The sequence below is a fragment of the Cyprinodon tularosa genome, unplaced genomic scaffold, assembly GCF_016077235.1.
Source record: "Cyprinodon tularosa strain WSP-4 unplaced genomic scaffold, ASM1607723v1 ctg6, whole genome shotgun sequence".
NCBI classification, from domain to species: domain Eukaryota; kingdom Metazoa; phylum Chordata; class Actinopteri; order Cyprinodontiformes; family Cyprinodontidae; genus Cyprinodon; species Cyprinodon tularosa.
Window position 1 is genome coordinate 4,004,557 of NW_024039340.1, and position 26,172 is coordinate 4,030,728.

Here is a 26,172-nt window from a genome sequence, read left to right on the forward strand (position 1 = left end):
TGTCTTGTTCTATTTGCAAAATGTCTTTTTTATGTCCTCAATTCAAGAACAAATGCAGTTATTTTAAGAAATAAATGACTTATCTAGATTTCGGTTTGCTCTGCTGAGTTCTGCAGAGACTAAAGTTGTTGCATGTTGTTTTCTCAGCTTCGACAGAGTCTGGATGGCCTCCTGAACCAACTGAAGAACTTCCAGGCCCGACTTAGACAATATGCATCTTATGAATTTGTCCAGAGGCTACTGAAGGGATACCTGAAGGTCTAAAACAGACTTTCTACTTTCAGCACATGTTGTCATTGTGTTTTTTTAGAGGAAGGACTCTGTACTTAATTCCACTTCCTGATCAGGTCAACATGTTGGTGATCGAGCTGAAGTCGGAGGCTCTGAAGGATCGGCACTGGAAGCAGCTGATGAAGCGCCTGCATGTGAACTGGGTGCTTTCGGAGCTGACACTGGGGCAGATCTGGGACGTGGATCTGCAGAAAAACGAGATTGTGGTGAAGGATGTTCTCCTGGTGGCTCAGGGAGAGATGGCTCTGGAGGAGTTCCTGAAACAGGTGAGAGTGATGCAGCGTTAAATTCCTTCCTTCAGTCCATTGGTCTATCTGTCCTTCTGATTGTCGGTCCATCTTTTCATTTTTTAGTCCCGAACTTTTCTATCCGTCCCATTTGTGTGACCGTCACTGGGTTTTTTTCATCTTCACAGATCCGTGAAGTCTGGAACTCGTATGAACTGGACCTGGTGAACTATCAGAACAAATGCCGCCTGATCAGAGGCTGGGACGACCTCTTCAACAAGGTCAAGGAACACATCAACAGCGTGTCGGCCATGAAGCTGTCCCCTTACTACAAGGTAAGCTGCGTTGTGCCGTTTTGCTTTGGATTGCTCATCTATGATGATTGAGCGTATTCTCAACCTGTTTTTCTCTTCTCTTTCAGGTGTTTGAGGAAGATGCTCTAAGCTGGGAGGACAAGCTCAACCGTATCATGGCTCTGTTTGACGTTTGGATCGACGTCCAGAGGCGCTGGGTGTATCTGGAAGGCATCTTCACAGGCAGCGCCGACATCAAACATCTGTTGCCTGTAGAAACGCAACGATTCCAGAGGTGAATGCTGTAAATTAAGAGAGTAAATGGGAGCCAACTGAACTGGGGTAACACAGTCCTCCTGTCACTGTCCTGCAGCATCAGCACAGAGTTTTTGGCCCTGATGAAGAAGGTGACAAAGTCTCCTCTGGTGATGGATGTGCTGAACATCCAGGGAGTGCAGAGGTCCCTGGAGAGACTGGCTGATCTGCTGGGAAAGATCCAGAAAGCTCTGGGAGAATACCTGGAGAGGGAGAGGTCTTCATTCCCCAGGTATGGAAGGTCCAGAGAGAAAGCATGAGGCTAATGAGCAAAGCTTCCTCCTTATCCATCCTTCACTCTGTGGTCGGTCTTTCTTTCTTCTTTTCTTCTCTTTCTTCTTTTTATTTTCCAGAATATTCCTGTGCCATCGCCACAAACTAATTTTTCCCGGTTATTAATCGGGGTATTTTAAAGGAGTGTCCTTTCTGTCCTTTCTGCGGTCTGTCTGAACATATGTTCCACGTTTTTATGGAATGCACAAGACTAAAAACTATTTTTAGCCTTTTAATTTGTGTGTTTATTCTTTTTGGGACGGTTTTTACAAAAGCTCTTTTTATAGGAGGAGTTTGCCAGAATAGGAAAAATAAGCCAAATAAGGGGTGTAAATCACATCCATCATGGCGATTCGATTCAGTATCAATTTCCTGACCCAACGATTCGAATATTTTCGATACTCAAGAATACACCACAATACGATTCGATTAATTGGTTCATTTTTTTTTTAGTTTTTTTAATACACCTTACAAGCTAGACAATGTTTCAAATTCGAAATAAATCAATGAAAGCTGTAATATCGTTATGCATTTTTTTTGAGAAACTACAGAAAATAACAAAAGTAGAGAAGTTGCACTCCGCTTATTCCTATTAAAACCTCATTCACTGAAAAATAATAATCCCCCTGCGTTATAGATTCTGCAAGACTTTGCATCAGAAAATACTGCACAAAATCAGTGCAATGAGTGCAGTGCAATACCTCGGCTCCAGACGTCCCACCCCCCCCTCCACAGACGCTCCGCTGCTCCTCTCCCAGATTGTAGCTGACCGCAGACAGCGCTGCAGACAGGAGGCCAGCTTGTTTTGTTTTAATGACCGAAATTGCAGAAAACAACTCGTGAAGTTTGACCCACTAGAAGAGCGAGATGCGCGAGAACGCTGGGAACCTTTTTCCACCTGGATCTCCGCTCTTTTTGGCCCTCATGTCCCTCCGTCGTCGGACTAAACTCGCCCCCACTTCCTCGCCGCCTCGGCCGTATCTAGACCCACAGCGTGTAGCTCAGACCACGCTTCAATATTGAGCATAAATCAAAAATGTCTGTGTCAAGCTCACTGCAACACACTGCTGTATGAGTATAACCAGGAAGCGAGGTAGGAGGGCAAAATAGGTTTAGCGCCACCGCAGCACGGGAGGGAGAATTACGTCCAGGAGCAAATGGATAAAAATAGACCAGAGGAAAAAAAAACATGAATCGATTCTCTTGCGGACGTATCGATGCATCGGAACGTCGGCTGTTGGATCGATGCATCGATACAAAACGATTAATTATTTACACCCCTAGGCCCAACTTTTAAATGTTTTAATCAGTGAAGTAAAGATGGCCGTTTACTTGTCCCGCAGAGACGGACGGCAGGAGGGAGCTTGATGCGGCGGCTCTGTGGAAGTGCAGCATTAAAGCCAGAATGAGGCTGGAGTTTGAATTCAACAGAATCACACAGAACATAGAGGATTTTATTCAGCTGTGGGGTTTTAACAGCATTTTATGTGCTGTGTCAGATGATGGACAACTACACTAGAACAAGCTCCTCATTTAATGCTTTTTTAGCTCACACTTAAAATTTTATTTTAACTGATTTTATTTACACAATTCAAACAATAGAATCAATTATTGACGTAAAACAAAGTGTTGTCAAAATCCCAAAAAAAGTATTTTTCTTTTTTTTTTCTTTTTCACTTTTTAAATCCATTTTAATGGTCTCAAGGATCCAGATATAAATCCAATCCAGTAAAAAGAACTTCAATGAGACTTTGCATTTGTACTTAACAAATAAATTAAGAAGGATGAGAGGCTCAAGTTGACTCTAGAAAAATATTCAGTTTCAGTTTTAAACTCTGGGAATTTATGTCAAAAATTACAACTTTTAAAGAAAAAGAATTACAGTTGAAGCTCTGGTTTAAACCCTCAGTTATGGAATCTCATGAAATCTGCTCCCTGCTGACAGGTTCTACTTCGTTGGAGACGAGGACCTGCTGGAGATCATAGGCAATAGCAAGAACGTGGCCAAACTCCAGAAACATTTCAAGAAGATGTTTGCCGGGGTCTCCAGCATCCTGCTGAATGAAGACAACACCGAGGTGCTGGGAATCTCCTCCCGGGAGGGAGAGGAAGTGCTCTACAAGACACCGGTGTCCATCACAGAGCATCCAAAGATCAACGAGTGGCTGACCCTGGTGGAGAAGGAGATGAGAGTAACTCTGGCTAAGCTGCTCGCGGAGTCGGTCACCGAGGTCTCGGCCTTCAACAAGGGAACAGCCATCGACCTGACGCAGTACATCAACTGGATTGATCGTTACCAGGTCAGGACGCACGCAGATAAACAGCTCTGCCTGTTGTGAAACAAATCAGGTTGGCTTAGACTTGGACAACTTTTAAAGTGTATACAGAACAAAATTTCTTTTTGTACAGCTTTCAGAACAATTCCATTCCATAAAGTGATCAAATGTAAAAAAAAAAAAAAATTGCTACTGCTGCTGTGATTGGCTAAAAACTTGACATGGGGGGCAGGTACCCAATCAGCTTGAAGAATTGCACTTAATGTCCCTCCCTTTTGGGAACTCTTTCTATGGTAGGCTTTATAGACGGATATCCTGTAGTTCAAATTGAATTCTACATGACATCAATCTGGCTTATGTTAGGTTAAAACAGTCGATAATAAGGCTGAACTTAATTTTCATGATAGATCATGAATACAAATTTAATATTAATTAATTAAAGCACTCCTTTATTTATCAATTTTTTTATTCTGCTTCATTCTGTTCATTCCTTTAATCAATTATCCACATATGCAGTCCTTTATTTTATTTGTTTATGCATCATGCCTCCATTTACTCATTAATGCATGTAGGTACCCCTTCATCCATTCATTTCTGCATCCATTGATTCACAGATTCATCCATGCGGGAACTCCGTCATTTGTTCATTAATTCCTAATTCATTAATACATTTAATTTGCATCTATCCATGCATTAATTCAGCTACATTTACACTCCTTCCTTCAGTTATTCATTTATTTTGCACCATGTATTTATTTGCAATTTCTTCCATGCATGCACCCCTTCATATATTAATTCCATGCATTTATTTGTTCATCCCTGTAACGTTTTTTTTTTATAAATTCTCGCATTTATTCACCAGTTCCTCCATTTTGCATCCCTGCATGCATTTAATCACTCGTTCGTCCACTCATGCACTCATGAGTCCTTAGATAAGTGCAAAATGTTTTATCAAATGACTGCAGATACTGCTTAATGCATCCGTTCATTGATGCATAGCCTGACATTAAACTCTGCAGCTAATATTTGTCTTTATATTGTAAAAATGAGTCACAAACTGAGAAATTGTCCACATTTCCTCCATTTTTGATGAGCTGTAAAAAATATTACCTCCATGTTTCTAATTAAGAACACAAATATGTTTAAACACATTTTTAATCAAAATGAATAAAAACTGAATTTTTTAGGGATTTTAAAACTTCAGTAGAACCTATCAGATATACAACTTTATTTTCATATTTAAAATTATAAAAAATCAGATTCGCTGTATTTTAAACCTTGATTTAAAGTGATTCTCTGCTCTTCAGGCCCAGCTGGTGGTCCTCTCCGCACAGATTGCCTGGTCTGAGAACATAGAGTCTGCCCTGACCACCATCTCTGGTGGCGGCGACATGTCCCCCATGCAGGGAGTGCTGTCAAACGTGGAGGCCACCCTGAACGTGCTGGCCGACACTGTGCTGATGGAGCAGCCTCCTATCCGCAGGAGGAAGTTGGAGCACCTGGTGAAAGGAGTTTTTAATCATCTTGGATGTTTTTCTTTTTAAATGAAGCTGCATAAATGCTCCCATTTTTCACCCGCCTCTCAGATCACGGAGCTGGTGCACCAGCGCGACGTCACGAGGACTCTGATCAAGAACAAGATCGACAACCCCAAGTCCTTCGATTGGCTTAGCCAGATGCGTTTCTACTTCGACCCCAAGCAGACGGACGTCCTGCAGCAGCTGTCCATTCAGATGGCCAACGCCAAGTTCAACTACGGCTTCGAGTACCTGGGCGTTCAGGACAAACTGGTTCAGACGCCACTGACAGACCGCTGCTATCTGACCATGACCCAGGCTCTGGAGGCTCGTCTTGGTGGATCACCTTTTGGTATGAAGGCGGAACCAGTTTTTTGTTATTACAGCTTGATTTTTTTTAATATAAAACAGATCTTGACTCGGTTTGTTAATCTCCCAGGTCCTGCTGGAACGGGAAAGACGGAGTCTGTGAAAGCCCTCGGACACCAGCTCGGACGCTTCGTCCTGGTCTTCAACTGTGATGAAACCTTCGATTTCCAGGTATGATATGACTGTTCCAGGTTTTAGGTGAATGTTGAATTATTGTTGTTATTCCCAAAAACATGCAAATAATATCTCTGCTTTTCTTTTTCTGCAGGCCATGGGTCGCATCTTCGTGGGCCTGTGTCAGGTGGGAGCCTGGGGCTGCTTCGACGAGTTCAACCGTCTGGAGGAGAGAATGCTGTCAGCCGTCTCCCAGCAGGTCCAGTACATCCAGGTGGCACTGAGGGAGCACAGCAACCCCAACAGAGACAGGAGTACGTGTAAAAATCCCGGACTAAGTCATGTTTTAATGTTTTGCAGACATATCTCTACACATTTGTTATTCTAACAAAACCTCAGTGGATTTTATTTGATAGATAAACACAAACTGTTGCATTATTTTAGAAGGTTAATCAACTTTTAGTTTTTTCACAAGCTGTTCTTTTGGCCGCAGAGGTTAAAGAACAACCTTCATTGCGAATAAACCCAGCTGGCATTTTGCAGAGAAAGATTAGGAAAATTTAAAGCAGGGTGAGTTTCTAGTATCCCAAGATTTGAAGATCTTCCAGATCTCTGTTAAAGCCTCTAAAGTTCACCCCCAGTCATCATAAATGCATCCAAAAAAAACTGACCTCCATCCATCCATCCATCCATCTTCCTCCGCTTATCCGGGGTCGGGTCGCGGGGGCAGCAGCTTAAGAAGGGAGGCCCAGACTTCCCTCTCCCCAGCCACTTCTTCCAGCTCTTCAGGAGGAACCCCAAGGCGTTCCCAGGCCAGCCGAGAAACATAGTCTCTCCAGCGTGTCCTGGGTCTTCCCCGGGGCCTCCCCCCGGTGGGACGTGCCCGGAACACCTCACCAGGGAGGCGTCCAGGAGGCATCCTAAACAGATGCCCAAGCCACCTCAACTGGCTCCTCTCGACGTGGAGGAGCAGCGGCTCTACTCCGAGTCCCTCCCGGATGACCGAGCTTCTCACCCTATCTCTAAGGGAGAGCCCAGCCAGCCTACGGAGGAAACCCATTTCGGCCGCTTGTATCCGCGATCTCGTTCTTTCGGTCATGACCCAGAGTTCATGACCATAGATGAGGGTAGGAACGTAGATCGACCGGTAAATCGAGAGCTTCGCTTTTTGACTCAGCTCTCTCTTCACCACTACGGACCGGTACAGTGCCCGCTTCACGGCAGACGCTGCACCAATCCGCCTGTCGATCTCCCGCTCCCTTCTTCCCTCATTCGTGAACAAGATCCCAAGATACTTAAACTCCTCCACTTGGGGCAGGACACCCCCCCTGACCCGGAGAAGGCACTCTACCCTTTTCCGGCTCAAGACCATGGCCTCGGATTTGGAGGCACTGATCCCCATCCCGGCCGCTTCACACTCGGCTGCGAACCGATCCAGCGAGAGCTGCAGATCACGACTTGATGAAGCCAACAGGACCACATCATCTGCAAAAAGCAGAGACGCAATCCTAAGGCCACCAAAACGGATCCCCTCAACACCTTGGCTGCGCCTAGAAATTCTGTCCATGAAGGTAATGAACAGAATCGGTGACAAAGGGCAGCCCTGGCGGAGTCCAACTCTCACTGGAAACGAGCCCGACTTACTGCCGGCAATGCGGACCAGACTCTGACACCGGTCATACAGGGACCTGACAGCCCGTATCAAAGGGCCCGGCACCCCGTACTCCCGGAGAACCCCCCACAGGGCCCCCCGAGGGACACGGTCGAACGCCTTCTCCAAGTCCACAAAGCACATGTAGACTGGTTGGGCGAACTCCCATGCACCCTCCAGGACCCTGCTGAGGGTGTAGAGCTGGTCCAGCGTTCCACGACCAGGACGGAAACCACACTGCTCTTCCTGAATCCGAGGTTCGACTATCCGACGGACCCTCCTCTCCAGCACCCCCGAATAGACCTTGCCGGGGAGGCTTAAGAGTGTGACTCCCCTGTAATTGGAGCACACCCTCCGGTTCCCCTTTTTGAATAGGGGGACCACCACCCCAGTCTGCCAATCCAGGGGGACTGCCCCCGATGTCCATGCAATGTTGAAGAGTCGTGTCAGCCAACACAACCCCACAACATCCAGGACCTTGAGGAACTCCGGGCGGATCTCATCCACCCCCGGGGCCCTGCCACCGAGGAGCTTTTTAACCACCTCGGCGACCTCGCCCACAGAGATTGGAGAGCCCAGCCCAGAGTCCCCAGGCCCAGCTTCCTCAATGGAAGACATGTTGGTGGGATTGAGGAGGTCTTCGAAGTATTCCGCCCACCGACCCACAACGTCCCGAGTGGAGGTCAGCAGCACACCATCCCCACTATAAACAGTGTTGGTGCTGCACCGCTTCCCCCTCCTGAGACGCCGGATGGCGGACCAGAATCGCTTCGGAGCCGTGCGGAAGTCTTTCTCCATGGCCTCTCCAAACTCCTCCCACACCCGAGTTTTTGCCTCAGCAACCATCCGAGCCGCATGCCGCTTCGCCCGCCGGTACCCATCAGCTGATTCCGGAGTCCCACAGGCCAAAAAAAGCCCGATAGGCCTCCTTCTTCAACCTGACAGCATCCCTCACCGGAGGTGTCCACCAACGGGTTCGAGGGTTGCCGCCACGACAGGCACCGACAACCTTGCGGCCGCAGCTCAGATAAGCCGCCTCGACAATGGAGGAACGGAACATGGTCCACTCGGACTCAATGTCCCCCACCTCCCCCGGGATGTGTTCGAAGTTCTGCCGGAGATGGGAGTTAAAGCTCCGCCTAACAGGGGACTCCGCCAGACGTTCCCAGCAGACCCTCACAACACGTTTGGGCCTGCCAGGTCTGACCGGCATCCTCCCCCACCACCGGAGCCAACTCACCACCAGGTAGTGGTCAGTGGAAAGCTCAGCACCTCTCTTCACCCGAGTGTCCAAGACATACGGCCGCAAGTCCGATGAAACGATGACAAAGTCGATCATCGAACTGCGGCCTAGGGTGTCCTGGTGCCATGTGCACATATGGACACCCTTATGCTTGAACATGGTGTTCGTTATGGACAATCCATGACGAGCACAGAAGTCCAACAACAGAACACCACTCGAGTTCAGATCAGGGCGGCCATTCCTCCCAACCACGCCCCTCCAGGTCTCACTGTCATTGCCCACGTGAGCGTTGAAGTCTCCCAGCAGAACAAGGGAGTCCCCAGGAGGGGCACCCTCCAGTACCCCCTCTAAGGACTCCAAGAAGGGTGGGTAATCTGAACTGTTGTTCGGCCCGTAAGCACAGACAACAGTCAGAACCCGTCCCCCCACCCGTAGGCGGAGGGAGGCTACCCTCTCGTTCACCGGGGTAAACCCCAACGTACAGGCGCCGAGATGGGGGGCAACAAGTATGCCCACTCCTGCCCGGCGCCTCTCACCGTGGGCAACTCCAGAGTGGAAGTATGTCCAGCCCCTCTCAAGGAGACTGGTTCCAGAACCAGAACCATGCGTTGAGGTGAGACCGACTATTTCTAGCCGGAACCTCTCAGCCTCACACACTAGCTCCGGCTCCTTCCCCACCAGCGAGGTGACATTCCACGTCCCAAGAGCCAGCTTCTGCAGCCGAGGATCGGACCGCCAGGGTCCCCTCCCCCGGCCGCCAACACACATTGCACCCGACCCCTATGGCCCCTCTCACGGGTGGTGGGCCCATGTAAGGGGGGACCCATGTTTCCTCTTCGGGCTGAGCCCGGCCGGGCCCCATGGGTAAAAGCCCGGCCACCAGGCGCTCGCCATCGTGCCCCCCCTCCAGGCCTGGCTCCAGAGTGGGGCCCCGGTGACCCGCGTCCGGGCGAGGGAACGCTGGATCCAATTATTGTACTCATCATAAGGGTCTTTGGGCTGCGCTTTGTCTGGTTCCTCACCTAGGACCTGTCTGCCTTGGGTGACCCTACCAGGGGCATAAAGCCCCAGACAGCATAGCTCCCAGGATCATTGGGACACTCAAACCTCTCCACCACGATAAGGTGGCAGACCAAGGAGACCTCTCCGCTGTAAAACATGGTGGTGGCTGCATTATTCTGTTGGAATGCTTTTAGCGGGGTCGGGAAAGCTGTGAAGGCAGAATACGCTAAATCTACAACAAACCTTGACTGAGGCCCCGTCCACACGAAGTCAAAACGAACACGAAACGCTAATATTTTCCAGAACGTTTGTCGTAAAGACGGAGACGTAAAATAATGTGATCGTCCACACGAATGCAAGAAAACGCTGCAAAATGTATGCCAGGCCTGTAAGTGGTGCTGTGGTGCCAAAGCAAAAATGGGCGAAAACAGGCAACGAAATGTTGGGCATGCGCAGTAATATTTATACTACAACCAAACCGGAAAACCGGAAAATGGCCCTGCGGGTCCATTTTCGTGGTTCAGTCAAATTCAGGTGCTGAACTATGTGGTCGATATTGCTCTGTTCTTCCTGGAGATATTCCAGAAGAAGAAGATTCTGTTGTAAGCCCGACAGCAGGGTGAGTAGCATGAGCAGCAACCATTCAACACAGTACGGCGCCATTGTTGTTGTGATACTGTGTCGCGCATGCGTGTTTAGAGGCGACGCTATGACGCGTGTGTGTAAAAAAAAAAAAAAAAAAAAAAAAAAAAAAAAAAAAATGCGGTCAGACCTTAAAGATGGAAACGCCAAAACGGCGTTTCAAAATCTTCCCATGCTGAAGGCTGAATAAAAAAAAGATCGTTTACAGACCCCCAAAACGCCGGCTTCGTATGGATGAGAGGCTGGTTTGGTGAAAAATTTGTGCTTTTAGGCCAGGGTTCGGCTTCGTGTGGACGTGGCCTAAAACTGAGGTTCAGTGTGCAGCAGGAGAATCGGCCAGAACATGCAGTCAGAGAATGGCCTAGTCAAAGTCCAAACCTGAATCTGATTGAGCTTTTGCGGCCTAAAGGTCTTAGCTATGACTTTTTATTTAAAACCATCAATAAAAAACAAATAATACATCCAAAGACTATATATAAATTTGGGGGAAAAAAATTGAAAAAACAAAACTGGCAACGTTACTGTTGATTAAGCCTGCAACTAGCAGTTATTTTGCAAATCGACTAATTTGTTTATTTTTTCGATTACTTATTGCATAACAAAAGGATCCTTAAAGAAGATTCATTAAAACAAGTAAAACTTAAACTATTCCAGTTGAGGAGTGGATAGAGCAGAATGACTGAAGAAGAAGATCTTTATCTTAAATGCAAAATGTTTACATAATTTTTTTAAAAATAATTTTTGTATAATTTCTGCTCAGGGTGGGTCGCTCTGCCGGCTAGAGACACATTTTAGAGTCTTTATATTCCAGTTAACGATTTATCGAACAATAAATTAGTTGATTAATCTGATTAATGGTTTTAAAAATTTCTATCTGCAAAACCCCCTTTTTTTTTTTTTTTCTTATTTTGGTTTTCAACAATAATGGAACAAAGATCACTCCATACCATTCAGTGTTTTTGGGCTGTAGTTTATTTTATACTCGCTGTGCGCAGCATCCTGAAAACCACACACTGAGTGCGTTCTGTTGCCTCCGATCCAGGCGTGCCCGTCACAACGGAGCTCCTGAACAAACAGGTGAAGGTGAGCCCCGACATGGCCATCTTCATCACCATGAACCCTGGCTACGCCGGCCGCTCCAACCTGCCCGACAACCTGAAGAAGCTGTTCCGCAGCTTGGCCATGACGAAGCCTGACCGGCAGCTCATCGCTCAGGTCATGCTCTACTCTCAGGGCTTCCGGACAGCGGAGACGCTCGCCAAGAAGATCGTACCCTTCTTTAAGTGTGTTGAAGTGGTTTAAAATCTCTCCCTGGGGATTTAGAAAGCCCGTCTCCCTCTGACGGACTCTCCTGCTTCCATCTTCCAGGCTGTGTGACGAGCAGCTGTCATCTCAGAGCCACTATGACTTCGGCCTCCGCGCCCTGAAGAGCGTGCTGATCAGCGCCGGTAACGTGAAGCGTGAGCGCATCCAGAGGATCAAGAGGGAGAAGCTGGAGCGTGGTGAGGATGTGGACGAGAATGAAATAGCAGAGAACCTTCCAGAACAAGAGGTACAGCAAAAAAAGTCCCATCAACACCTTGAAGTCCGCTTGCATTGTTCTTGGAGCTCTAACCCTGGGTCTGTTGTTGCTGTAGATCCTGATCCAGAGCGTGTGTGAGACCATGGTGCCTAAGCTGGTGGCGGAGGACATCCCTCTGCTCTTCAGCCTGCTGTCTGATGTCTTCCCTGGAGTTCAGTACCAGCGAGGAGAGATGACGGCTCTGAGGGAGGAGCTCAAGAAGGTCTGCAGCGAAATGTACCTCACCTATGGAGACGGCGACGATGTTGGCAGCATGTGGGTGGAGAAGGTAAGCGGTCGACCTCGGGATGTTTATCTAGATGTAGGAGCAGCGACTTTAACCTTCTCTACATGAACCCACTCCAGGTGCTCCAGCTCTATCAGATCACTCAGATCAACCACGGTCTGATGATGGTGGGTCCTTCTGGAAGTGGGAAGACCATGGCGTGGAGGGTGCTCCTCAAAGCCCTGGAACGGCTGGAGGGTGTCGAGGGCGTGGCTCACATCATTGACCCCAAGGCCATCATCAAGGACCATCTGTACGGAACTTTAGACCCAAACACCCGCGAATGGACCGACGGCTTGTTCACACACATCCTCAGGAAGTGAGTGGCGGCGGCGTTAAAACCTTCAACAACTAATGTGGTTATAAAGGAATCTGAATGCATAAACTTGTTCTCCGTTCAGGATCATCGACAACGTCCGAGGAGAGCTGCAGAAGCGCCAGTGGATCATCTTCGACGGCGACGTCGACCCGGAGTGGGTGGAGAATCTGAACTCGGTGCTCGACGACAACAAGCTGCTGACGCTGCCCAATGGAGAGCGTCTGAGCTTACCGCCAAACGTAAGAGCGTGCCGCTTTGAAGCCGGGGTCCAAACTATTTTGATAATCGATCAATCTGTTGATTTATTAATATTTGATAATCAAAAGACACCTTAAAGGACATTTTATACAGAATTTAGACACAGTCAAGCTAAAACTGGGCCACTAAAGGGGTTCTGGACAGAGCTTGTTCACAGCTAACATTTTTATTTTAGATGCAAAATGTTTATTTATATTAAACGATTCTGACATATTTACTGTTCTGATTGGGACGTTTTGTTTTTTTATCAGCAGATGGCCTGTTAGTCTGTATACTCCACCTAACAACTGATTAGTAAATTAGTTGATTTGAATAATTGAATATTTCAGTTTCAGTGCTGTCCAAATAGTCTCAGCAGTAAGGAAGGAGGTGAAGGAAGCAGGATGCTTCCTATTGATCCATTTAGCATAGTCAGACCTTACACAATAAATAAGATTAACTGGATGTTAAATTGTTTGGAAATGACTAAAATAAAAGTTAATATTTTCCTTCAGTTTGGATCCAAAGTTTTTACCCCCCAGAAAGAAGAAGGAAGAGGAACTAGGAGCTACTACAACTCCAACTGAATCTGCTCACACTTTGGTTTACTGTGAGACTTTAACCCCCAGATTCCACATCCCCGAGCCCCGCTTCGCCCCGCTCACGTACATCGTGCGGAGTGCTTTTCTGTTAATCAATGAAAACTGTTCCACATCCAACGCTACTCGTCCGCACGTCTTCTCCGTCCTTCACCGTCAAAACTGCAGAGCCGAGCTATTTTTAGTTATTTTTTTAATCTGCTCAGGTCAAGATCCGCCATTGCAATCGCACCAAACATGACAAATAACATTGATAAGATCTGTTTTTTTTTTATCAAAATATTTATTTTATACTGAGATGTGTAAAGGTTCAATCAAATCCAGTCAAAACTTCCAAGAGCGCATCTCACAATTTCAGAAGAAACTTCTTATCGCAGGCATGGATGAAGAGATGCTGAGTTTGGAAGTAGAGAACAAACATAGTTCATAAACTATTTTGTATGATCATTGTTATCCCTTTCACAAAAATCCACATCAAAAAGATAATATTTGGGCACATATGCTGGATGCTACGGAAGAGGATTAGAGCCACTGAAAAAAGTTAACTGACTTTTAAATTTTATTTCAGTTTAGTATGGGGGAAAAAAAGTCAGAATTCTGACTTTTTTCGCTCAGAATTCTGACTTTAATCTCAGAATTCTGACTTTAATCTCAGAATTCTGACCTTTTTTCGCTCAGAATTCTGACTTTAATCTCAGAATTCTGACTTTAATCTCAGAATTCTGACATTTTTTCGCTCAGAATTCTGACTTTAATCTCAGAATTCTGACTTTAATCTCAGAATTCTGACCTTTTTTCGCTCAGAATTCTGACTTTAATCTCAGAATTCTGACTTTAATCTCAGAATTCTGACTTTAATCTCAGAATTCTGACCTTTTTTCGCTCAGAATTCTGACCTTTTTTTGCTCAAAATTCTGACCTTTTTTCGCTCAGAATTCTGACTTTAATCTCAGAATTCTGACTTTAATCTCAGAATTCTGACTTTAATCTCAGAATTCTGACTTTAAGCTCAGAATTCTGACCTTTTTTCGCTCAGAATTCTGACTTTAATCTCAGAATTCTGACCTTTTTTCGCTCAGAATTCTGACCTTTTTTCGCTCAGAATTCTGACCTTTTTTCGCTCAGAATTCTGACTTTAATCTCAGAATTCTGACTTTAATCTCAGAATTCTGACTTTAATCTCAGAATTCTGACCTTTTTTCGCTCAGAATTCTGACTTTACAGGTGCTGGTCATAAAATTAGAATATCATGAAAAAGTAGATTGATTTCAGTAATTCCATTTAAAAAGTGAAACTTGTATATTATATTCATACATTGCATACAAACTCATATATTTCAGATGTTTATTTTGTTTAATTTTGATGATTACAAATGACAACAAATGAAAATCTCAAATTCATCATATCAGAAAATTAGAATATTGTGAAAAGGTTCAAAATTGATGGCCCCTGGTGCCACACTCTAATCAGCTAATTAACTCAAACCACCTGCAAAAGCCTTTAAATGGTCTTTCAGTCTAGTTCTATAGGCTACACAATCATGGGGAAGACTGCTGACTTGACAGTTGTCCAAAAGACGACCATCGACACCTTGCACAAGGAGGGCAAGACACAAAAGGTCATCGCTAAAGAGGCTGGCTGTTCACAGAGCTCAGTGTCCAAGCACATTAATAGAGAGGCGAAGGGAAGGAAAAGATGTGGTCGAAAAAAGTGTACAAGCAAGAGAGATAACCGCACCCTGGAGAGGATTGTGAAACAAAACCCATTCAAAAATGTGGGGGAGATTCACAAAGAGTGGACTGCAGCTGGAGTGAGTGCTTCAAGAACCACCACACACAGACGTATGAAAGACATGGGTTTCTGCTGTCGCATTCCTTGTGTCAAGCCACTCTTGAACCACAGACAGCGTCAGAAGCGTCTAAAGAGAAACAGGACTGGACTGCTGGTGAGTGGTCCAAAGTCATGTTCTCTGATGAAAGTAAATTTTGCATTTCCTTTGGAAATCAAGGTCCCAGAGTCTGGAGGAAAAGAAGAGAGGCACTTCATCCACGTTGCTTGAAGTCCAGTGTAAAGTTTCCACAGTCAGTGATGGTTTGGGGTGCCATGTCATCTGCTGGTGTTGGTCCATTGTGTTTTCTGAGGTCCAGGGTCAACGCAGCCACATACCAGGAAGTTTTAGAGCACTTCATGCTTCCTGCAGCTGACCAACTTTTTGGAGATGCAGATTTTATTTTCCAACAGGACTTGGCACCTGCACACAGTGCCAAAGCTACCAGTACCTGGTTGAAGGACCATGGTATCCCTGTTCTTAATTGGCCAGCAAACTCTCCTGACCTTAACCCCATAGAAAATCTATGGGGTATTGTGAAGAAGAAGATGCAATACACCAGACCCAACAATTCAGAAGAGCTAAAAGCCACTATTAGAGCAACCTGGGCTATCATAACACCTGAGCAGTGCCACAGACTGATCGACTCCATGCCACGCCGCATTGCTGCAGTAATACAGGCCAAAGGAGGCCCAACTAAATACTGAGTGCTGTACATGCTCATACTTTTCATGTTCATACTTTTCAGTTGGCCAACATTTCTATAAATCCTTTGTTTTTATTGGTCTTCAGTAATATTCTAATTTTCTGATATGATGAATTTGAGATTTTAATTTGTTGTCATTTGTAATCATCAAAATTAAACAAAATAAACATCTGAAATATATGAGTTTGTATGTAATGTATGAATATAATATACAAGTTTCACTTTTTAAATGGAATTACTGAAATCAATCTACTTTTTCATGATATTCTAATTTTATGACCAGCACCTGTAATCTCAGAATTCTGACTTTTTTCTCAGAATTCTGACTTTTTTCTCAGAATTCTGACTTTAATCTCAGAATTCTGACTTTAATCTCAGAATTCTGACCTTTTTTCGCTCAGAATTCTGACTTTAATCTCAGAATTCTGACTTTAATCTCAGAATTCTGACCTTTTTTTCGCTCAGAATTCTGACCTTTTTTCGCTCAGAATTCTGACTTTAATCTCAGAATTCTGACCTTTTTCCGCTCAGAATTCTGACTTTAATCTCAGAATTCTGACCTTTTTTCGCTCAGAATTCTGACTTTAAGCTCAGAATTCTGACCTTTTTTCGCTCAGAATTCTGACCTTTTTTCGCTCAGAATTCTGACCTTTTTTCGCTCAGAATTCTGACTTTAATCTCAGAATTCTGACTTTAATGTCAGAATTCTGACTTTAAGCTCAGAATTCTGACTTTAAGCTCAGAATTCTGACCTTTTTTCGCTCAGAATTCTGACTTTAATCTCAGAATTCTGACTTTAATCTCAGAATTCTGACTTTAATCTCAGAATTCTGACCTTTTTTCGCTCAGAATTCTGACTTTAAGCTCAGAATTCTGACTTTAAGCTCAGAATTCTGACTTTAAGCTCAGAATTCTGACTTTAAGCTCAGAATTCTGACTTTAAGCTCAGAATTCTGACCTTTTTTCGCTCAGAATTCTGACCTTTTTTCGCTCAGAATTCTGACCTTTTTTCGCTCAGAATTCTGACCTTTTTTCGCTCAGAATTCTGACTTTAATCTCAGAATTCTGACTTTAATCTCAGAATTCTGACTTTAATCTCAGAATTCTGACCTTTTTTCGCTCAGAATTCTGACCTTTTTTCGCTCAGAATTCTGACTTAAATCTCAGAATTCTGACTTAAATCTCAGAATTCTGACTTAAATCTCAAAATTCTGACTTAAATCTCAGAATTCTGACTTAAATCTCAGAATTCTGACCTTTTTTCGCTCAGAATTCTGATAGATAACCATCATGTTAGCATCAAGCCAGAATTCTGAGAATTTTTTTTTAAATAAAATTTTAAAATCAGTAAACTTTTTTTTTTTTTTTTCCCCCAGTGGACCTAATCCTCTTCCGTAGGATACTGATGGGGATTTTCTTAATATGTCTTTTTAAATTAAGCGTTCATTACCACCTGTTTTTCTCCCATGAATTAAATAATATGCTAGATGCTCTCATTGAGCTCTGAGGAAGTCGGAGCAGAGCAAAATGGGAGGAACAGCGGAGGCTGTAGGCCTTGCTTTGTTTTGCGCAGGCGGTCTGGAGCTCAGTGGGGCGAAGGATGTGGGATTTCGGTGTAAAACCGCATCACTGAAGTAGCGAAACTGATGCGGTGGAAGAGCTGCAGCCTCACTTGGGGTCGCTTGGTCTTAAATCAGAGCATGTGGTGTTGGGATCTTATTCCCATTGCTTTGCTCTCTTTGTCCAGGTGCGTGTCATGTTTGAGGTGCAGGACCTGAAGTATGCGACACTCGCCACCGTGTCTCGCTGCGGCATGGTCTGGTTCAGTGAAGACGTCCTGAGCACCGACATGATCTTCAACAACTTCCTGGCTCGCATTCGCAGCATCCCGCTGGACGAAGGGGAGGATGAAGCTCAGCGCAAGAGGAAAGGCACAGAGGATGAGGAGGAGGCAGCCTCGCCGATGCTGCAGGTGATTAAAGCGTTGTGTATATAAAGACGCACGGCTCAGATTTTAAAGCTTAACTAAGGTTCTGTTTTTGCTGTAGATCCAGAGGGACGCCGCAGCGATCCTGCAGCCGTACTTCACCTCCACAGGCCTGGTGATTAAAGCCTTGGAGCACGCATCCAAAATGGAGCACATCATGGACTTCACCCGCCTGCGCTGCCTGGGCTCCCTGTTCTCAATGCTGCACCAAGCCTGCCGTAATGTGGCTCAGTACAACAACAACCACCCAGACTTCCCCATGCCCATCGATCAGCTGGAGAGATACATGCAGGTTAGGCCCCGCCCTCCACTCACTGCTTCCTTTTTTAGCACATGAACCCCAAAGCGGATTTCTTTCTGTTTGCAGAGGTATTTGATCTATGCCGTCCTCTGGTCCTTCTCTGGCGACGGCCGTCTGAAAATGAGGGCCGAGCTCGGAGAGTACATCCGACGCATCACCACTGTGCCCCTCCCCTCTGCTCCCAATGTTCCCATCATAGACTACGAGGTACAGCGTTCATCCCACATGTGGTGATATTTCTACCCTGTCTGTCGTCTTGGAAATCCAACATGTTTTTTTGTTTTTTTTCCTCCAGGTTTGCATCTCTGGGGAGTGGCAGTCCTGGCAGGGCAAAGTGCCCCAGATCGAGGTGGAAACTCACAAGGTGGCGTCTCCTGATGTCGTCGTTCCAACGCTGGACACGGTTCGCCATGAGGCTCTGCTTTACACCTGGCTAGCAGAACACAAGCCGCTGGTCCTGTGTGGACCTCCTGGTTCTGGAAAGACCATGACGTTGTTCAGCGCTCTCAGGGCTCTGCCTGACATGGAGGTGAGCACAGAACGCCTGGAAACTTTTCTCCTTAGTTGGTTAAAAAGTTTAATCCATTATGTGATGATTCCTCAGTGGTGTTAAAGTCTGGACTAGATTAGAAGGACGAAAAAATTATGGAAATGTCGAGGTAAAAAAGTGTTTTTCAGAATAAAAGAATCAACCTACTGTTTAACTTAAAAACAAGCCACTAGTGCCCTAAAAAAAGACTCTAAAAGAAAATGTTTTATAGTAAAACAGTTAAATGTTGGAGAAATTATAATTCATTCATAAGTTTGGACTATTTCAATTAGCAAGGCTCGGGTTAGCTCGCTCATTTGAAACGGGTAAACTTTCATCCTCGTTTCTCTTAAAAGAAACAGAATTCAAGTTCAAACAATACCCAATCTTGTCTCTAATAGCTGTCCTCTAGACGTCTTTACTTCCTTTCACAGTACCGTATTTTCACGACCATAAGGCGCACCGTACTAAAAGGCGCAGTCTCAGTTATGTGTGCCATTACTATATTTAACACACACATAAGGCGCACCGGATTATAGGACGCGGGGTTTATATACCGGTACATGTCCTCTACTACGTTTAAATACCTCTACTGCGTATTTAAAAATAGAGCGGGAGCAAAACTGAGTATGATTGTGCTTTATTCATGTATTTATTACAAAGTATTAATCAAACCTGGGAGCTGGCAGAGAGACAGACACATCGCTCTGATGACCAGAGCGCTATGATCACTCCTCTGAAACAGTTTATTGACGCATAAATTAACTTAAAATGCAGAAATCTGCCGGCAGAATATGTTCGCTTTTATCATCCTGCTGCCTGCAGTTTGGATTATTTAGATGAAAAACACCTACCAGCCGCCGCGGTGAACCGCGAGGAGGCGACCCGGCCAGAGGCTGCTGCTGAATGGGATTCCTACTGACAATAATATTAGAAGGTGGGATTGTAATCTGGATGAACTCACTGCACTGATGAAGTTTTCAGGTGGATTTTCCCACTTTAAAACATATTAAAACTACTTTATTCCCACTGATCACAGCAAATATAGCTGCAAGGCAGAGAAAGGATAGAGAAGCTCCGCCCAACGCGCGTCAGACACACTTTTGCACCACGCAGCCAGAGCAGCAAAGCTGCTTCAGCCGCGCGTCAGAACTAACTGGTACAAGCAGCAAAAATGAAGCAGCAGACGCATGAACGTAGCCTTACTTTGAACGGCCGGTTCACACCGATGTCGAGCGGTTGAAGTTCCTTTGTCAGACCTCCCGCAATAACAGCGAGCACAGCGTTCATTTGTTTCACCATGTTTTTCACATCGGTTGTGAGATGGGCACGCATGGAGTCACAGATTAACAGCGATGGTGATGAGTGGAAAAAACCACCTGGTCTCCTTACATTCACCTCCCTCAGCCACTCTTTCATCACCTCCTCAATGAGGAGATGAGGAGTTCTGCATAAAGCACATACCTGTTCTTTTATACACAATCCACGCCCGCACTTCCCCCCTTTAACGTTCTCATGGTGGTCTCAACAACGTCCGCAATAACAACACACATAGGGCGCACCGCACAGTTTGAGGGGGAAAAAAAGACGCTTATATGCGCCTTATAGTCGTGAAAATACGGTAATGCAAAGTGAAGGTGATTTTTATTTTTGACATGGGAAAAAAATTCAACAAAAGGAGCTTTATTAAACACAGAGGAAACAAAAACATGTAAAGACATGTTAAAATGTTATGGAGTCAACATGGTGAGATTCAGCTGCTGTTTTCTTGATAAAATAAGTTTCAGGCCTTGATGTCAAAATAAAAGATAAAGAATTATATCTCTGGAACAAAATATGTTTCAATGGTTTTAAACGAAATAATGAAAAGACTTGGACTTGGACAGACTTTATTTCTTATTTATTTACACATAGTGTATACAAAAAGAAATTTCGTTCAGTACAGCTCTCAAGAAATATTTTTTAAACGGCATCAGTGATTAAGGTAAGCAGCATTGAAAATGTAAACATACAACTGTATATTAGTTAGTTATTAGTTGTTTTTTTAACCCATTTTATACAACATTCAGCAGAAAAGAGAAGGATGCCGTTTTGTTCTGGAAAGGAGAAATTTTTGCTCTAATCCAGATAAATTAAATAAAAAAGTGGAGGTATGTTCTGATTTTTAAAACAGATTTTTTTGTAGCTGAAACAATCAGGCTGAAAGTGATGCAGTAAAACCTTTTTTTTAACCTTAAATCACATGAAATTTTCAAAACTGTACAAAAAAAAGAAATCCACAGAAGTCTGGGGAGATGCCTGAAGGTTTGAGTCAGGAACAGGAATCCCAACAGATTTCCCCTCCTCTCTATCCACCAGGTGGTCGGTCTGAACTTCTCCAGCGCCACCACCCCCGAACTCCTGCTAAAGACCTTCGACCATTACTGCGAGTACCGCCGGACCCCCAACGGGGTTGTGCTCGCTCCCGTGCAGCTGGGCAAGTGGCTGGTGTTGTTCTGCGACGAGATCAATCTGCCGGACATGGACAAGTACGGCACACAGAGGGTCATCTCCTTCCTCAGACAGGTAGGATCGGCGCTCTGTAAGGTGAACATGGAGACGTACAGCAGACTCAGCGTTTCCTTCCCTTTTGTTTTGGTAGATGGTGGAACATGGAGGCTTCTACCGTACCTCAGACCAGACCTGGGTTAAACTGGAAAGGATTCAGTTTGTTGGAGCCTGTAATCCTCCCACTGATCCCGGCAGAAAGCCTCTCACCCACAGGTGCGGGGGATAGATTTCATCTTTGCGGTTCCGCTTATATTGATGGAATAAAAAACAAATCATTGGCCGTTTTATGGTGTGTTTTCTGACTAGGTTCCTGCGTCACGTTCCCGTGGTGTACGTGGACTATCCAGGCCCCGCCTCGCTGACACAGATCTATGGAACCTTCAACCGTGCGATGCTGCGCCTCATCCCGTCTCTGCGAACCTACGCTGAGCCTCTGACGGCGGCGATGGTCGAGTTCTACACAATGTCTCAGGTAGAGCAGCACTCTGACCCCCAGATTCCACATACTCCGTCAGCGCTCCGCTCCGCCCCGCTGACGTACGTCGTGCGGAGCGCTTGTCTTTCATGGAAATCAATGAGAGCTGTTCCACATCCACCGCTACTCCTCCGCACGTCTCCGTTCACGTACGTCTTCTCCGTCCGTCACCGACAAATTACGGAGCCGAGCTATTTTTTTTGCTCCGCTCCGGTCCGGCCAGGTCAAGATCCGCTATTGCAATCGCACCAAACAGGAAAAAGAACATCGACAAATTCCGGTTCGTCAAATTAAAATATAGCAGCAACAGATCGGTGACTAGAAATTATAGCACAATTCTTATATATATATATATATATATATATATATATATATATATATATATATATATATATATATATATATATATATATATATATATATATATATAAAAAACTAACACCATTTATTTAAATGATTGGATCCAAACTATTGGTTATTCACCAACCAGGAAGCAGATTTCTCATCTCCATCAAAATATTTATTTTATACAGAGGGACTTAAAGTTTAATCAAATCCATTTAAAAGAAACTTCTTATTACAGGAGTGAAAAGAGATGCTGAGTTTGGGAGTAGAAAACAAGTTCATTAAAAAAAGCTGTTTTGAATTATCCTTATCCCCGTTACAAAAATCTACAAATATATATTTATATATTTGGGCAGAAAACTGAACATATGCTGGATGATGGTGGGATTTTTTTAATATGTCATATTAAATTAAGCGCTCACAGGGTTCATACAGGAATGAGTGACTCTAATTTAATGCTATTTTAATGCTATTAGAAATGATTTTAATGCCATCAACAAGAACCATGAACACAAGTTATTAGTGTACATGAAATATGAAGGAGCTGTAAGCAGAGTTCCATGACTCCTGTATGTATGTAAACACACACACACACACACACACACACATATATATATATACGTATATATATATTCTCTAGCTTTTTCTCTGCCTGGAGCTTCCTTTCCGAACATACGGCTTTATGATCAGTTGCTTCACGTCTCATCTGCTTATTTATTTTTTAAATGAGACATTTAATCCAGGAACCTCTACAAAACAAGCCTTATGATGCTAGGAAAACCAGCAATGTGGGATAATAACAATATATCACAAATAGTGGAATAAATATCTATAATGGCCCTATATATATTCACAGCACTACACCTTATCCACATTTTATTTTACACCCTAATTCCAAATAATAAAGGGTCTATTTTCAGCAAAATTAACCTTTTTCAGCTTTAAACAGTGAGAAATTCTGGACTTTTAACCTTTAGAAGTGGGCGGACATGAGACGCAGCCTCACTGTTTTCCGTCAGGATTGGAAGAAAACTGTCAAGATTTCATAACAATGTGATACTCAAGCCGTTCAAAAGGCATAATTTCTATTCAATTCAGTTTATTTCTATAGCTCCAATTCACATCAGGTCATCTCAGGTCCCTTTCCAGTTCACCAGATCATCCAGTCAGATTGATTCAAAGTTTTCTATCTAAGGAAAACCAGCTGATTGCATCGACTCATTGACTCTTCAGCAATCCCTCACACTAAGCATGCTTGTAGCGACAGTGGAGAGGAAAAACTCCCTTTGAACATGAAGAAACCTCCAGCAGAACCAGGCTCAGTGTGAGCGGCCATCTGCTGAGGCCCACTGGGGTTCAAGGAGACAGAAGCAGACATAGAAAAAGAAGCATAGATACAAAAGGCAACTGTCAACCAGCTCCACAGGCGGCCCCGTCCAGGAAACACACAGCCAGGCAGACGAGCTCCGAGCCAGCTCCCATGCCAGAGGATGAAGAGAGCACATCCAGTTAGTCACAGTCAGAGAAACAGGACTACACTGGAAAACAGGCCAAGCTCCAACATCTAGAAACAAAGGTGTTGATGGCAGCAGCACAGCTGATATTTCTCTCCAGGATGGAGTCACAGCCAAACAGGAACAGACCAGATGAAGCTACTATGAAAAAAAGTAGAGATAGAATGATGAAAAAGGGGTCCCTATGTCCCCCAGCAGTCTAAGCCTATAGCAGCATCATATGTGAGGTGACAAAATAATTAAACTATTTGACAGACTGTTTTTAGGAATTAAAACATTAACAAACCTGATGTCTTATTATCTTGACTTCACAAATTAAGGCAACAAAAACTGCTTGATCTAATCCTGAGTAAAGAATAATTAAAAGTTCCAACAAAACGATGTTGGATGGGAACCATGGAGATGACGTCACTTATCTGATCTAAACCAGCTTAACGGCTTATCTGACAAAAACAATGTGATGTTTAAGATGTGATGAAATATTGAGCTAATGCATCTCTTTTCCCTCCTTCAGGAGCGGTTTACCCAGGACATCCAGCCCCACTACATCTACTCTCCCAGAGAGATGACCCGCTGGGTCAGGGGTATCTTTGAGGCCCTGCGGCCGCTAGAAACCCTCCCTGTGGAAGGACTCATCCGTATCTGGGCTCACGAGGCGCTCCGTCTTTTCCAGGACAGGTGTGAGACTCGGACCTGGAGGTGTGCGCTCCGTGGCTGTGAGACGAGATGATAGATCTGTGGTTTCGTCTCCAGGCTTGTAGGTGATGAAGAGAGACGGTGGACGGATGAAAACATTGACATGGTGGCTCTGAAGCACTTCCCCAACATCGATAAGGAGAAGGCTGTGAACAGGCCAATCCTCTACAGCAACTGGCTCTCCAAGGTGAGCTGAACATCTTGATTTTTTTTTTTTTTTTTTTTATGCCTCTCCTTGACTAGTTGTTGGGTTTTTTAAGATATCTTCTTGTGTTTGTAGGATTACATCCCAGTTGAGCAGGAGGAACTGAGGGACTACGTGAAAGCCCGTCTAAAGGTCTTCTACGAGGAGGAGTTGGACGTCCCCCTGGTGCTCTTCAACGAGGTCCTGGACCACGTCCTTAGAATCGACCGGTGAGGCTCCTAAGTTTGTTCACCCAGTTTACCCCTTACCACCAACTTCAGCTCTTTACAGGATATTAATGTGATAAACAGAGTTGGGTATGACTGACTGAAAGGAAAATAGGAGAATTACTTTTTCAATCCATTTTTTTTGGTAAGCAATTTGAAAAGTGTGGCTTGTATTTGTAATCAGCCTACTCAGTAGGGGCACCATGAAGATCCCCTTTTAGCTCTATTTGTACATCTGTCAATCAATCAATAAATCCATCAATCTTTATTGTCAGCTACAATTTGGAGTCGGGGTAGGACTGGATGTGTGAGTAAACGTCCTGATTAAAGCTGATACTAGTGAATGCAAATGTAAAAAATATAAATCCCTCTATTGTCCCACAAAGGGGAAATTTGTTCACTGCATTTTGACCCATCCCCTCGGGGAGCAGTGGGCTGCCATTGTTTGGCGCCCGAGGAGCAATCAGGAGTTAAGGATTTTGCTCAAGAACCAAAAGTGGAGGCTGTGGGGATCGAACTAGGTACTTGCAACCTTCTCAGAGCACAAGCACACTGCTCTAATCTCTAGGCCAGAGGTCACGGTTTAGCGGACCTGATCCAGACCCACCTGCTGGCTAATCTGGACCCAACCTGATTAGAAACGTTTATAAAATTACCGCATGTTGTCCGACGACAGTGTCTAAATTTACTTGCTCCGCTTCTCCTGTTAATACGGTAAAGCCCTCCGGAGCGTCCGGCTCCAGGCTGCACGTGATCCAAATGAGCCAATGAGCTGTCAGTCTGGGTTGCTGCTGCTGCTACTTTTAGACCCAGCAGGCAAACCTGTGGCAAGCCGGGCGATGGGAAAGAAGGAGAAGACCATGAGAAAAAGAGAGCAGAGAAAGTGTGGACTGCTGGAAGAACTGCGGTGAACTGGTGAAAGAAAAGTGAAACGGCGTGCTCAAAAATGACGCTGAACATTTAGAGGATGTTTGGCTCAACCTGCTGCTGTGAAGCAGGATTCTCCACCATGAACAGAATCAAAATGAGCACCTTGATATGTGCTTGAGAATGGCTTAGTCTCCGGTTAAACCCAGGTTTAAAGCCTTGCAGGGCAGCCTAAAGCCCACTGCCAACATTAAGATAATAGATGGATAATGAGAGTGCCTAGGTAATAAGAGTGCTTCATTTGTGATACAAAACTTGTATGATTGTCAAAGAACATAAAATATAAAACCCATATATCACTCCTCTATACCTTTAAGGCTAAAAAAAGATCTAATTTCTATGAGGATAAATTCTTGTCGTTTATAGCCGTATGTTATAAGGATCAAATAGTTTTTGGTCTGTTTTGTTTTTGAGTATATAATGTGACTGTTGCCTTTTAAAAGTTTTTTTTGTTTTGTTAAACATTTGGGATAAAAATGTCTGAAACATCCACCTTGTTTTTCCATTTGCAGAATCTTCCGTCAGCCTCAGGGTCACCTGCTGTTGATCGGAGTGAGCGGCGCCGGAAAAACGACACTTTCCCGCTTCGTGGCCTGGATGAACGGACTGAGTGTCTACCAGATTAAGGTCGGTGCAGTAAAAAGCCACAATCCATCGTTTTCTTTAAATCGTTTAAATATATATTTAT

The 26,172-nt window shown here is 44.6% G+C and overlaps 1 protein-coding gene across 1 annotated transcript in view; it reads left to right on the top strand.

Annotated features, from left to right (window-relative positions):
- Positions 1-26,172, top strand: part of dync1h1 (dynein, cytoplasmic 1, heavy chain 1) — a 68,408-nt gene that overhangs the window by 14,853 nt on the left and 27,383 nt on the right. Inside the window, exons 20-45 of the mRNA XM_038307011.1 lie at positions 148-258; positions 348-557; positions 707-853; positions 940-1,106; positions 1,185-1,358; positions 3,345-3,699; positions 4,983-5,177; positions 5,262-5,544; positions 5,632-5,732; positions 5,830-5,989; positions 11,256-11,496; positions 11,582-11,765; positions 11,851-12,063; positions 12,141-12,379; positions 12,462-12,618; positions 17,497-17,721; positions 17,798-18,028; positions 18,104-18,244; positions 18,333-18,566; positions 20,925-21,131; positions 21,208-21,329; positions 21,423-21,588; positions 23,965-24,128; positions 24,204-24,333; positions 24,427-24,560; positions 25,997-26,111. Of these exons, the coding sequence (XP_038162939.1) occupies positions 148-258; positions 348-557; positions 707-853; positions 940-1,106; positions 1,185-1,358; positions 3,345-3,699; positions 4,983-5,177; positions 5,262-5,544; positions 5,632-5,732; positions 5,830-5,989; positions 11,256-11,496; positions 11,582-11,765; positions 11,851-12,063; positions 12,141-12,379; positions 12,462-12,618; positions 17,497-17,721; positions 17,798-18,028; positions 18,104-18,244; positions 18,333-18,566; positions 20,925-21,131; positions 21,208-21,329; positions 21,423-21,588; positions 23,965-24,128; positions 24,204-24,333; positions 24,427-24,560; positions 25,997-26,111 (4,806 nt within the window). The remainder of the gene's footprint in view (positions 1-147; positions 259-347; positions 558-706; positions 854-939; positions 1,107-1,184; positions 1,359-3,344; positions 3,700-4,982; positions 5,178-5,261; positions 5,545-5,631; positions 5,733-5,829; positions 5,990-11,255; positions 11,497-11,581; positions 11,766-11,850; positions 12,064-12,140; positions 12,380-12,461; positions 12,619-17,496; positions 17,722-17,797; positions 18,029-18,103; positions 18,245-18,332; positions 18,567-20,924; positions 21,132-21,207; positions 21,330-21,422; positions 21,589-23,964; positions 24,129-24,203; positions 24,334-24,426; positions 24,561-25,996; positions 26,112-26,172) is intronic.